The 14,687-nt window shown below is 41.4% G+C and overlaps 1 protein-coding gene across 1 annotated transcript in view; it reads right to left on the bottom strand.

Annotated features, from left to right (window-relative positions):
* COL6A6 (collagen type VI alpha 6 chain) overlaps positions 1-14,687 on the bottom strand; it is a 117,545-nt gene that overhangs the window by 93,042 nt on the left and 9,816 nt on the right. Inside the window, exons 6-9 of the mRNA XM_032630447.1 lie at positions 12,754-13,329; positions 10,343-10,912; positions 2,739-3,082; positions 2,577-2,655 (exon numbers count right to left, since the gene is read on the bottom strand). Of these exons, the coding sequence (XP_032486338.1) occupies positions 2,577-2,655; positions 2,739-3,082; positions 10,343-10,912; positions 12,754-13,329 (1,569 nt within the window). The remainder of the gene's footprint in view (positions 1-2,576; positions 2,656-2,738; positions 3,083-10,342; positions 10,913-12,753; positions 13,330-14,687) is intronic.

The raw sequence follows: 14,687 nt of genomic DNA, 5'->3' as shown, positions 1-14,687 counted from the left end.
AGACAGCTTGTCACTCTTCCAAGAGTGAGAAGGATGGGGAGAAGGGCGATGAGGGCTGGGAGAGGCAATGAAGAATGCTGAGTTCATCAACTGGCATTTAACGATGAAAAGAAGGCATGCCAGTGGGTCTATCTATAAGGGAAAAAGATCTCACATCTGATTTTTCTTATAAGTTCCAGGAAATGTAAAAGTTTAATAAGAGTTATGAGAACCATGGGATTGTTTATTTGCAGAAAATATGCATATAACTATAATTTGTAACTGCTTTTCTCAGGATGGAGGACTTGATCCTTTCAGACTCATCCAGTACATGAGTCATATGATCTTAAATAGTATCTTCAATTCCTAAAAAATGAATTAAGAAAGAAAAGATTTCAAAAATTGGGAGAATAAAGAATCACTGAGAAGATTCTAGAGTACTGGATCTTTTAAAATGAAGAAACTGGTTCATACCCCAATCCACGTGGATTAAAGTGATATCCATCATTGAGGATACTTTTCTCCTGATCTCCTCTTGTTCCACGGTGATGGCACAGTTTACATGTATAGATTCTGGGCCTCAAGTTAGAGAGGATCTCCTGGGTTAACAGATCATAGGGCCCAGCATCAACTGAAATCGTCTATATTTAGATAAAGGAAGCCAGAGCCAGAGGTGCTCTTTGTTCCTATTGAGAGACATTCGACACTTTTCAAAGAACATTATGGCCCCCACCCCTTTATCTTTCCCATTCAAAGATTGTAGCTAGTGTGAGTCCTCCAACTTTTGCCTCTTTTTCAGTTGTTTCGGCTATTTTAGCTCCTTTGCATTTCCACATACATTTTGAACCAGATTTTCTAGATCAACAAATATCCTGCTATGATTTTGACTGCGAGTTAACTGAATCTATAGATTTGTTTGGAGAAAATTGAAATTTAACCATATTGAATCTTTATATCATTGTTTAGTAATTTCAGCAAACAACTATATTTTGTTAAATGTATACCTCAGTATTTCACGTTGTGTGTACATTGTAAATGGCTTTTTAAATTTTGTTTTCCAGTTTTTCGTTAGCATTTGGAAATATAATTGATTTTTGAATATTGAAAAAAAGATTCTAAATTTCTGAGGATATTCAAAATCTACCTTCTGAAGTTGAAACTCATTTACTAGTTTTTCCTTGGGAGTTGGAAGAAAGAAGATTGGTCTTAGAAATCTGGGTGTTCCGAGAGAAACTTCCTGGAGAAAACTCTGATGTTGTCTGTAAGAGAAACATCTTTCCCCCACAAAAGAAAAGCTGAAATTGAGAAAACCCTACCCACCCACTCTAGGGTCCCGTTCTCAGTCTTCATTAACATCTCCACCTCAGATCAGGAAAAAAGGCCAAGACTTGACAGAATAAAGGGAAGCAGATTTAGTAAATAAAATAAAAATTCTTACTCTTCAGTTGTGAATTCAGCAATTTGTTTAAGATGGAGGAAAGAGAACCAGACAGAAAAGACAAAATCTAATCGGCCTCTAATAGTTAACCTGGGAGACAGATGTCTTAGGCTAAATTCCCTAGAAGCAGAGACTGAGATAGCAATTTGGACACACACAATTTATTGAGGAAGCACTCTCTGAAAGAAGGGGACAAAGGTAAGCAGGGTAGGACTGGGGAAGGATCTGAGCAAGACAGTGTTTCAGCTAACATCTAGCGTCAGCCTGATCCCTTGGGAACTCTGGAGCATGAGTTACACTACAAAACTGGCGCCACTTTGAGGCAAAGGTCCAAGTCTCTGAACTCTACCTGCTGCCCAGGTGTGGGATGGGGAGTAACATTCCAGGTAAGGTGGCTCCCACTGGCAAAGGGCAGTTCCTCAGAGAAAGGGGAACCTGTGGGTAATGTGTTAGCAGCTGGAGGATGGGGGAACCTGTCTGTAAAGGGGTCTGGGTGGAGTACCAATTACATCCACTTATAAGTATTTCTATTTTCAGTCAAAATGGAACATGTGAATGCATTTTCCTTCCACTGATCCATATTTTAGTATGAACTGACAATGAGTCAGAAGAGGCATTGGTTTCTAAAGTCGAAAGCCTGGTGCCAGAGCTTTACAAACTCATAAGCACCATAGTTGGTCCATCTGTTATCTGAAGGAAGGAACTGATTATGAAATCCCGAAACATGAGTAAACTTGTCCAACACTGCTTGTAACTCTGGAAACTTTAAGAGTGATAGAAGAAAATAATCCAACTCTCCCATTCCTTAGTCAAGGAGAAATATACGTGGTTCACTTCTGCTGACACTAAAGACATAGCAATATTAGATAATGCGGGGCAAGGGAGACAGGAACATCCTCCAGGAAAGCTTAGGAAGAAGAAATAAAGTAATATGAGAGAAAGGATAGGACACCGTATTCAGTGCTGTTTCATATGGGGAGAGGAAAAAGTAGGTGCCAAAATGCTGTGAGAGCTCATTTGCTCTGCCAAGTGCATCCAGAGTGGAAAGGCTGGCAAATTCAGTGCTATTTGAGTGTCTGGAAATGTAAGAGTTAGAAATGAGTTTTGAGATTATAAAGTTCATCAACACTCCTTTCCCAGTCCTCCCCATGCTTGGTACCTTCTTTTCTAAGTTCATCAGATTTTTGTTCAAGTTTTTCAACATCATCATCCAATCCATCTGAAAATAAGAGAACCACCTAAGAAAGTATTCAAAAAAGAAAAATGAGTAAAAAGGAAGTCATTGCACCAAAGACCAATAAATAAAATAAAACCAAGTTACCTTTCCCCGAGCAGCTGATTTATTCTGAAATGCACCCCACAGAGAACTCAAGAGGTTTGCGTTGAGAAGAGATGGTCTTTTAACTGTTACATCCTTCAAGCTGTTCAGTATGCTTTCACTGTAGATCTCAAACTTGGGGGAATATTTTTCCATTGCATTGGTCACTTGAAAAGCCACACTAACCTGAGTCTCCGTGCCCACCTCACAGCTTACCCCACTGAGGGACCTGATGGCACGTAAGATGTCTTGAAGGTAAGTTTCCATCCAAGACTGACCTTCAAGCAAATTCTGCCCATTCTGCTGAGTTGAGATGTCAAATCCCACCACAATGTCCACAAAGCAATCTAGGATTCAAGGGAAAAGCATATCTTATTAGACTAACAAATAGCTTTATTTGACTTGGATGTCATATCTGAATCACGGGACTTGGAATTCTTGTTTCTGTCCCAGTTATAAAGTTGGAAAAAATGAAAGAGCATGAGTGAATAATGGAAGAGGCTCAGAATCACTCTTTCACAAGCTGTTAAAGTGTTACTTTTTTAGCATCTACAAAATCTAGATGATTCTATAATGAAGTTCTGAAAGATTTCATTGTGTCCATTGAGAAAGCTATGTAGTCCCTTAAATAGCTGAAATATGTTGTGGAAATGTTAACAGTCTAAAATAGGAAATTCATATCATGCTATTTATAACTGAGGTCATTCAACAAATATTAAATTATAATTATAAGGGAAATATAAAAAACATTTGAATAGAGAAAGTAATTTAGAAAAAATAAATCACAAAAGACTCCTAAGGGAATGATTTTGATGGTTTATCTTTCTGAAAAGAATCTTTGATTCCTCTTTTTGTCTCCTAACATCCACTCAGAAAAGAAAAAGTAGAAAGAAAAATAGACACTCTGTGAGACCCTTTGAGATCTTGCTTGGTTGGAGTCCTTCAAGTGAAGAAACTGGGTACCGAGTTACCCATATTCAACCGTGTCAAAGATGGCTTTGTGCCCAGAGCTCAGCCACTCAGGAAGCCAAAGCCACTGCTATTTTGGAGTTTAAGGAATACTTAGAGAAGCATTGCATTTAAAGTGCTTTGCTCTCATCCTTATTAACTCTAGAGACATTTAAGCACTGGAGAAACTACAGGGGCTTGAAATTTTAAGCTGAGCCTCCTAACAGGAAGATAATGAGAAGGGTAAAATCCTATGACATACACAACTCTTTTTTCAAGAGCTTTTAGGTTGACTAGAAACTTCAACCTTTTCCAGCAAATTCCACACACACACAGCTTGCTTGATAAAATAAGGCATAGGGATGTTTATTTTTAATTTGCATTATTTAGAGAAGCAGTTTTTCAGGTATTTGTTGTGTAGACAAACGCCCGCCTTCCAGACACACTGGTCAGTTGGGCATTTGCAAGTCTTTGAAACCAAAACAACAGTTTCAGTTCTTAAAACAAGGGACAGGAACTTGATTCACTTTTAATGATAAAAGAGTTGGGTGAGGGAGAAGAAACCTTATTTGATAATCAATTTTCACCATGACATTCAAGGTAAATCAAAGTCATCAAAACATCTGAAAGGTGAGTTTTCTTATTTTACTGTACTTAATTGGAAAATGTCTTCTCCGATACTCAGAAAGTGAGATAAAAATAAAGGAACTAGTCAGAAGGAAGCACTCGAATATGTCCCTTCCAAACTTCCTCTTAAATCTATATCCTTTCATTTCTATTTTGAGATTGAAAGTTTCACTCTTGGATGAACATTGCTTTAATCCCTGAACAGAAAACCATTCATTCACCAAAACACATTACTGCCTTCAAGGAAAACAGTCTCTTGTGAAAAAACAAACATTGGCAAATATGCCAAAATGTCATTGAATGTTCCTGGGAACTGTCCCCTTTAAAAATAAAGTGTTTTAACCTTTTGTCTAGATTACTGAGATTATAAACTCTAGTAAACAAGTTCCTGGTGTTTGTTTAACTAATTCAAATTGACAAATGAGTCCATGATAATGTGATCAAAGGAACGGAATTTAGGGAACAAGTCCAGAGGTGGCAGTCATATGTCTACAATTATATACAGGTAGAGAGAGTGGGCCATGCAAATCATGGAATGGCCTTGCAGACTCTGCAGGACATCTGCCCTCAACTCAAGAGGCCTTTGAAGAGGCAGGGATGATTTTGGAAGTGGGCTAGGAAAAAGGCTAAAAGTGGATTTCCAAAGAGAAATAATGAAGGATTGTAGTTATCAATAGGATAACAGGAGTGGGAATCAAAAGGGGGTAATAAATGCAAGGGAAATTAAGAAGGTAATCCATGGGATTGGCTACAGAGGGTGATAAACACAAGTAAACTAGTACCCTGAGAATTTGCCAAATAGCAGTGTGGAACCCTGGATTGGGGAGGCAGAGTTTAGTTTTAGTCCTGTACAGGTCACTTCTGTGTTACTACCAAATAACTTCTGCCAAATCTCTTAACCTCTCCGGGCATTAATTTTCTTGTCTATAAAAATAAGAAGATTATATATTTCAAAATAAAAATACAAAAGAACAGAAAAAAAAAGGATTGAACTAGACAGTAATGGTCTCCTGCTAAACCCCAAAGCTGATTTTAATTATCTGACTTATAAAGAAAGTCCTTAATTGGAGTTAATGATGGCAGACTTTTAGTATTAAGAAATACTGTCAAACAAATGAACATATTTATGAAACAGACTCACAGACACAGAGAACAAACTTATGGTTACCAAAGGGGGAACGGGATGGGGGAGGGATAAATTGGATTAGCAGATACAAACTACTATATATAAAGTAGATAAACAACAAGGACCTACTGTACAGCACACGGAACTATATTTAATGTCCTGTAATAAACCATAATGGAAAAGAATATGAAAAAGAATATATATATGTATGTATGACTGAATCACTTTGCTGTATAGCAGAAATTAACACAACATTGTAAAGCAACTACACTTCAATAAAATTTTTAAGAAAAAGAAATACTGTCAAGATGGTAGGGTATATTTTTAAGATTAGAAGACAGATTTTTGAGATTTTTTTCCCTTTTCTCAAAAGTTTTTGAGCAAAGGGCAAAGTCGGGCTGTTGACTGTTACTAGCTGGGTTAAGAGAAAAATTTCTTTGGAGATTTGAAAGAAGGGGATATCTTAGATAAAAAAAGAGAAAGAACGATCTAGCAAATATAGTTAGGTGAAGACCTAGTTTATATACCTCCCAGATTGCTTCTGCCCTCCCCCTCCCTCGGTCCCGGCCGCGCACACACACACACAAGAGTTGGACATTTGTCCACTGGAGAGCCTTGGCAGCCGCCATCGCTGGGTCTCCCACACTATGGGGGATGGGCAGGCTTTGACACGGCCTCCATCATTCTCACTGCTGTAGTTCCTCAATGACTCTGGTGCCCACGTCCAACCCAGCTGAACTCACGGGATCTCTGGTCCCTTCCACTACTTCAGCCACAGATACAACGCACTGCTGGCCCCGTATCTGGTTTTCCAAAGGGCTGATAGCACGATGCAGTAGGGTGGGAGAGTAAGTCTCCATGGGGTGAACTCTGACCAGTGAGAGGCAGTAGATAGGAAGGAACCGGCAGATAACCAGCCTTTATTCCCCCTGACAGGCTGGTCTGTGCAGTGGTTCTGAGGCTTCCCTGGGTGATGTTCTGCAGGACCAACGCACCAGTGATGCTTTCTCAAAAGCTGTAGCTAGCTTGGTGATGTACATCTTGTATGTACTTTTCTCTTTTCTGTATCACTTCCCTCCACTCACTCTTGCTTCCCTGGGACTGTACTCCCACTGGAGTATTAGCACATAAACTGTGCTTTAAGCTCTGCTTTCTAGAGAATGCTATTAAGACAGGAACATAAAGAGATTCTTGTCAAGAAAAGTTGGAAATGACCATCTACTTTTTCCTTATATTTCCCACATTCCTTGAGTCAAATCCTGAGGGTGTGTCTACTTCATCTTCATCAGACTGGCCTTTTGCTGAATCTCCTTTTTGACTCATCTTCCATGATGATGAAAAAGATGAGAGGTACTCTCGATTCTTTTGCTACCCAGTCACGGCTCCACACCAGAAAAGGCAGCAAGTCCATACCCTGAAAACTGCCTGGGGTCTCCTTTGGGTGGTCAGAATAGGTAGACTCCAAAAAAATCAGGAGAATAAGATAAGAAAAGATAAGAAAACAGACTTTGGAGTTGTTTAGGGGAATGTGATGCATGTTGAGGCATTAAATTGGAATATGGCTCTGAAATGTTGCTAAACTACTAAAGTTCCTGAACCAAGGAACTCTTGGTACATTGTCCTTCTGTGAACTAAACTACTGCATCCCTCCATGTACCTGTGTTAATGAGATCACTTCAAGATACCCTCTGTAATACGCTGTGAGAGTTACCAAGACATGCTGAACATTTATACACACTTCCCATGCATTCCTCACATGTCCTTATGAAACACAGAATAAGTAGAAATGCTTCTAATTCTCATTTTGCAGAAGGGGAAGCTGTGACTTAGAGAAGCTGGCCTGAGGTCTCATAGTTATTATGGTGGATCTCACACGTGGGAATCAGATCCAGGCATGTCTGGAGCTCCTATGCTGAACGACCTTATTTCACCACCTCCAGGGTATCCAGTGATGCCAGATCAGGCAGGTTACAAGTGTTAGACTGTGCTGTTGGAAGTGACAGCTTAGCAGTCAGTGGCTTCCTTAGGGAGCAGCAGCTTTTGAGATATAAACTCATGATGTCTTGATAAGTTTCAGCTATTAATTGTTGAAGCACATCACTTATAATGTAAGCATCAGATAACCTAGACAGCGATTATATCAAGAGAACTGGCAGCTTATTTAACAACCCACAAATGGGTTGGAATCAGACAGACCTAGGTTTCAAAATTTGCTTACTTTGTTGCCTCCTGTATGATCTGGGTCAGGTTACCAATATTCCTTAGAGCCCCAGTTTCTCATTTATAAATGGGAATGAAACCAAACCACAGAGGGTTTGGGAGTTTAATGAGATAATGCATTTAAAACACTTTAAAATGCTTGACCCTACACAGAAGCACAAGAAATACTGATTCTTCCCTCATATCTCCATGCAGCTGACCATCCTTTCCCATAAATTGAATCCTAAGTACAATCAGAGAAACAGAGATGATTTAACTGCACAAATGTGAAAAGAAAGGCCAGTGACCTCTCCAAAGTGGTGCATATTTTAATAAGAAGCAAAGCTGGATGTTCAGGCTCTGAATCTGGTTTGCTTTGAGACACACCAAGCTACTGTCTGATTTCCTTGGTTTGGGGGTTTATCATTTAAGAGGAGCTAGTATCCTCTGCTATGTTTGCACAGGCTTTTGAAGCTTTATTAGCTTTATCATTCTATCCTCATCATTCCTCAGCCCAGGCTTGGCTACAAAGGCCTCATACATTCTTGTTTGCTACAGTAATCACTTCAAGTTTACCTTTATAGGGTACTTTCCTTATTTGTTTATTTATTTATTTATTTATTTATTTATTTATACATTCATGACTGCTGTTTTGACTTTCCACATGGTCTTCTTTCATCCTCTCTAGGACAGACTAGATGGTTCTGGGATCATTTTCTGCCTAATAACTGGAAATGGGTATTTCATGTGAAAAAGGAAAGTCATGTGGAAGGTTTGGCTGAGGTCACCAGGCACATTCCAAAGTATGGGGGGAAAGTAGAGTGGGATTTACAAAGGTGATAATTCCTGACCAATGACAGGACTCTTAACCTTCAGCTCACACACTGGGTCTTATAAAAGGTTTGAGCTTGGAGTTTAGAGGAGCACTTTTGGAGACAATGGTTGGTGTGCCATGAGGTCTCTCCCCGCAAGCACACACACACACAAGGAGAGGAGGTAATGTCCTCTTTAAGTCGAGAGAGGAGATTTGAGAGGTAACTTGGAGATGACACAGCTTAGAAATTCTAAAGAATGAGACAGGATGGCACGCTGCTCTCTGCAAAGGAGAGGCACCCACACCAGGGGGCTGGAACTTCCAGTATTTACTGGGGAAATTGACATGTAATTGTTTCCCATGGAGGTGATACAGCTGCATGTAAGAAAGAGCTGTGTTGGGCTCCTCTGACCTCCCATCCAAGAAGGCCACCTGGAGGGGCAAAGAGCTGGCAGCAGATAAAGCTGGAGGCATCACTAGATGCCCAGTGGCTGAGAAAGGCATAAGGGAACATCTGGAATTGAGAGATGCTCACCATCCTCAGGGGAGCTATGGTGGAGAGACAGTGATGCTCTGACAAATGTGCTTTGGTAGGGGTGGAGGGGGTGGGGGGCAGGAGGGGAAGTCTTTGAAACATTCATGAATGGGCCTAGCTTTAGACATGGGCTACTGAGAAAATGAAGTCCTGAAAAGTGCCATCAAGTAGGAACTTTCCTGAATCTCTTTGGCTCCTCTCTCTTCCCCAGCCCATTCTGGAGAGGCCAGAAACCATGGTCAGTAAGAAAAGGGCAGGGCCTGGGAGAAGGAGGCAGAAGTGGGAGGTTGGGAACAATGGATAGAATGCCAACCGTGTGTAGTCGCTTCTGTCGTGGTGAGTGGCCTGTGGCAGGGAAAGCACAGTAACCTTCACGCAGTAACCTTCACGTGAAATTTGAATAGTTCCACGGGGATGGACATATTCATCACCAAGAAGAGGTTCACTTATTTCCTGAAAGTGACTGAGGGCAAGGGAAGAGCTGACCCCCATGAATAAACTGAATGGGTCAATGGTAGACAAAAGTGAAGTGACTTTATAATGGCATCCCAGGTGTCATGTTTATTCAAAGTAACATTACATATGCATTTTCTCATTTCATCTTCACAGTGACCTTCTGAACTAGGTGTTCTGTCATTCACATTTTACAGAGGAGAAAATTTTAAACTTAGAAAAGTTAAGCCACTTGTCCAAGAAAAAATAGCCATGGAGTAGGAATTTGCAGCCCAGTTAACTGTCCATTTCCAGAGCTGCCTCTTAGCAACCCCGTAGCCTTCCTCTCCCAAGTGGAAATCCACGGTTAGTTATAATCCACAGGTAGTTATACAGAATCACAGCTAACCCAGTCAGAACTTTTAGAAAAATAGAAAAAGCTATTTATCCTTGAAGACCTTTCTTTCAATCTATTGGAAAAATGTCAAAATGTGCTAATTTGTAAGAAGATATTTACCAACTTCTGCAATGAAGTTTCATAACAAAGCTCTAAACCTCTACAGATGTTGCCTCCCTACCTGTGGCAGCACTTGGCAGCCCAGTTGCCAGGCAACCCAAGTCTGTCAAATAGTTCATTTCTTTGGGACACATTCATCAGCCTCGGAAACCAACCAGAATGTAAACAACGGCCTTCTCCTCACACCTTCTGAAGCTGAGGCATTCCCATTCACAGAGGGGGCATGTACTCCCAGCAGAAGAGGAGAGAAAAGGACAGAGTCTCTCCAATATCCTGTTTCTTAATCCACAAGTCACAAAAAATACTTGATAACTGTGAAAAGCTTAATTTGAAATCCGGAGGCACAAAGCTACGTTTTCCCACCAGCCCCAGGGAAGGAACAAACACGAAGGACACTTTCAATACTCACTGCTCTCACCCCCCGAGGTACAGATGTTGCGAACGATCCTCTTCTTGACCTTTTTCAGTTCGTCAAAGTTGTGAACTGTCAGTTTTTTATCGGCGGTCCCGGTGATCTGAACGAGCTGCTGGTCATCCACATCCCCGATGCCCACGGAGTAAATGTTGATCCCTCTGTGTCTCAGCTCTTCAGCGGCCTGAGCCACTTCGTCTTGGGACTGGCCATCTGTGAGGACCAGCAGCACCTGCGGGGTACCTGTGTTGATCCGGCTGCCCATGTCCGGCTGGAAGTAGTGCCCTACCTGCCGGAGAGCAGAGCCAATGTGCGTGTATCCAAAGATCTGCTGGATGTTTTCAATCTGAAAGGAGATCTCCTTTTTGCCGATGAAAGTTCCCAGTGGAAACTCCGGCCGGTAGGTGTGGCTGAACTGGGCAGCTCCTATACGCACTCTGTTGACACTGACATCGAAGTCTTGAACGACAGATGCCAAGAATTTCTTCATCTTCTTGAAGTCATCTGGATGAATGCTATTCGAACCATCCATGAGGAACACGAGGTCTACTTTTTCAATTTCACAATCTACAAAGTACACAGCAACAAAATCAGATTTTTATTCTTTCTCTAACCCAGCAGAAGTCAAATGTTTCCAGCTACAGAGAAATGCCATTTCTGAAGGTGGTTTCTTAGCTTAAGCCACCCTGTGGTCCCATTAACTGGAGAGGAAACAAAAACAAACAATTGGGCATAAAGGCAGAATGAGGCATATACAATTCCCGCGTCCTTTTAGGCTTCTCTTGACTTTTCTGTTTGGTCTCACACCGAGATGTCAAAGAAATGGGTGTGGTGCCACAGAAATATTGTTCTCACCTGCAATCTAGCTTTAACTCTTCCAGAAAGCTCAGTGACAGTAGCAGCATAGCAAGAAAAAGCACACTTCCATTTAGGGATGCAAACAAGAGACAGATGGTCTGTATTATTGGCTTGGCCTTGCTGGCCAGTTGAGCCAATAAGTGCTTTTCTAGTTTCTTAGGGCAAATTGAGCTTTGAGAATCATGACTTCCAGCCTATATCTAGTCAGTTTGTTTCTTAATCAGCCCATTTTCTGGTGTATACAGGCAAAAATGTCTACTTGAGAAAAATGTTTTTGAACAACACACTATGGCTTAGAGATGCTTCCCTTGTCTTAACACAGCAAATTAACAAAAAGAATGTGAAAGGCCGTTGCCAGTGAATGAGTTATGCTTGGCACGAGCTCATGTGTGTTCCTTAGCCTTCTGGAAAGCATTATCATTTCCTTGAATTCCCCAGAGAGCTCACCATTGAACTAACTTTATTAATTCTCATTTTAACCTCAGAAAATGTTAAAGGTGTCTGAGATTCCTGTAGCCGAGATAAGCAAGGAAGAGATAAAATATAGAGTAAACAGATCCTTCGGGAATTGGTTAGTTCATTAAATTCCTTTGTTTCAGTGCCCAAGGGAAAACTTCCAGTATAAAAATTCAGTTTCAACTTCTACAGTGGACTTGAAAGGGGCAGATTGATTTTTAGACATTGGCCAACAGAAAGTAAGAGATTCATCCTGGTTTTCAGTGAGATCCAGATGGAATTTTTTAGTTTTGTGAAAGAAAAAGACAGTAGCTGCATTCTCAGGAGGCAAGGCATATGAAAAACAGGAAAGTTAAATAAGTTTTAAAAGCAACTGCACCAAGATATTGAAATCCTTGATTAATATTAATTCATCTAATAAAAAATACTTGGTATTTTTGGTAAAACACATCCTGATAGAAATACTAAGGAATTTTAATAAACCACAATCTTCCTTTGAAACAAGTGTAAAGTGGCAGCTGAATGAATGAATGAATGCATACATACATACATACATACATACGTACATACAGCAAAGCAATTTCCAGCTGCCAGAATAGAAACACAGCATCCAGGGCAAAAGGTCCTGCTCACAATCTTCTCTGGAAACATCTGAGGCTAAAACTGAGGGCTTAACATTGGGCTCCATATTGCAAATGAACTTGTGCCATAACAGAAACGGGTGAAGGCACAGGGGACTTCCAGAATGGAGGAGAGAGGACTTCAAGCAGTGGTCACTGGTTCTTAGGAAGAGAGGGATTTGATTTCTTGTGTAAAGAACAGGAAGGAGAACTAAAGGGTGAAAGTGGCATGTAAACACAGTTGTGTTCCAATAAATAAAGCCTGTTTGAAATGGTAAATTTCCCATCATTGGAAGAGTTTAGGCAGAAGTGAGTGGGAATGTTGTGGAAGGCCAAATGGAACATCCTGAGGTCTTTCCAATTTGAGATTCCACAGTGTGGGAACTTCTGCAGAACACTCAGTGCCCCTTCTCTTTGGTTTCTCCCTTATTTGGACCTCTGCTGATAATTAAAAACTTAATGGATGAATCTTACCTACTTTTGAAGAGTTACACACACTGGCGGACACATCTGAAAATATCCCCTTCAGGCCTCCAAAAGTTTCCACAAAGAAGTACTTGTCACTTGATCCTGCCATGGCCAGCAGCTCCACGGGGTTGGCACCAGCGATCCCCACGGCCAGGACAAGGATGCCCTTGTCCCGTAAGGCCTTGGCTGTGGCATTGAGCTTATCGGCATCATGGGATTCCCCATCGGTGATTACGATGAGGACCTGGGGGACCCCCTTGTGCAGGCGGCTGCCCCGGGCTTCAGTGAACATGTGGTCTGAGAAGCCCAGGGCCTCGGCGGTGTAAGTGTTGCCCCCCATGGGCTGGTCATTTTGAAGCACCGAGATCACCTCCCGTTTTGTGCCAAGGTTATCCAGATAAAACAGCACCTCTGGGTCATCTGCATACTTCAGAGCCCCAAACCGGACGTGATTCTTGCCCACATCAGCTTTTTTCACCAAGTCAATCATGAAGTCCTTCATGATATTATACTCATCACGGTCAATGCTGCCAGAGCTGTCAATTACAAACACGACATCTAAAACTTCAATGCGCTTGCATTCTGAAGGAGGAGAAAGGAAAACTGGATGAGATTAGCTTGCACATCATGCAGGACTCCCCTCCCCCACCTGTTTTTTAAATGCCAGTGTCTCGTCTCCATAGGATCAAGCTGTACATTGGAATGTCCGCTCCCTGGACAACAGACACAACACACATGTATTTGTGCTGCCAGTACATAGTAATGCTCATTTAGGTGGCTTTTAGGACAAGGCAAATGTGACGTGAAGCCTACTGCAGGGGTTGGGAAGGGGGTGGGAAGGTGGGTCACAGGATCATCAGGGATAAACATGTCAAGTGCTTTTGGACCAAAAAAAAAAAAAAAATTCAAAATTCTGAGGAAATTTTCCTGTGTTTAAGTGGTACCTTCAACATGTGCTTTCATTTACACTAATTTGTTTATTTTTTTTAAGCCACAGGGACCATGAGATTTTATTCTTAAAATGAACCCTGGGAAAATGACCAGATGAAAATGAATTTGGCAACACTGTATATTTTTTCATGTTTAACTTTTCAAGGTTACATTTTCTCCCTTTTTGACTTTCTTAAGACATTATCTGTTTTCACGATTGGGCCTCATCATAAAAATAAACCCATTTCACACCTGGCCCAACCAAGTGGTCCTAGCATGACTTCTCATTAACTTTTTAAATGTAGAGTCAATGCCATGGAAAAGTAAAGCAGGAAAGACCCAATTAGTCCATGTGTGTATCACATTCTAACTCAAGGTACAGAGTTCCAAACTCCAACTCACTCATTCTGGAGAAGTGGAATTGTAAGATGGTGAATGATTTAGTCTCTATGTAGCACCATCCCTCTACAGGCCTTAGGAAGGTGTGTTCCAAATGTTAACTCATCCATTCTGGAGAAATGGAACTGTGAGAAGATTCCCCCTGCCCCCTCCGAGGCTCACCACATTCCCTTCCTTGACAGTCACTTTATTGCTCCGTGGTAGGGCTGTTGCAAATCCTAAAGCCAATGCACTTCCCCCCCTAACTAGAGGCCATGTGTACAGAGCCGTAACCAAATTCTCCAGAAAGTCTGGGTCCTCACAAGGAGAAACTATGTCCCTCTGGCCTTCGGCTGCCCAGGGGACCTGCTTGGATTACCCAGGGGGCTGGGGGGTAGACTGCTCAGTGCTGGCACCCTTCAAAAAGGTCAGATTTGTTCTGGGTGGAGTTACCAGGACATGTAATCCAGGTGTATTCCTCTTGTCACAAAACATAGACCGCAGTCACCAAGACTTCTAGTGGGGGTTGACAAGAACTGTTATTTGAACAACAGAACAACGTCCCTCTTTTCCTTCAAAATTCCATTAAGATCCATCTCCTCCATAGAGGTTTTTCAGAATGCCTCTGTCAT

Source organism: Phocoena sinus, chromosome 4, assembly GCF_008692025.1.
Source record: "Phocoena sinus isolate mPhoSin1 chromosome 4, mPhoSin1.pri, whole genome shotgun sequence".
Taxonomy (NCBI): Eukaryota; Metazoa; Chordata; class Mammalia; order Artiodactyla; family Phocoenidae; genus Phocoena; species Phocoena sinus.
The sequence above is the reverse complement of the archived record's forward strand: the minus strand, read 5'-3'. Positions and strand labels throughout refer to the sequence as shown.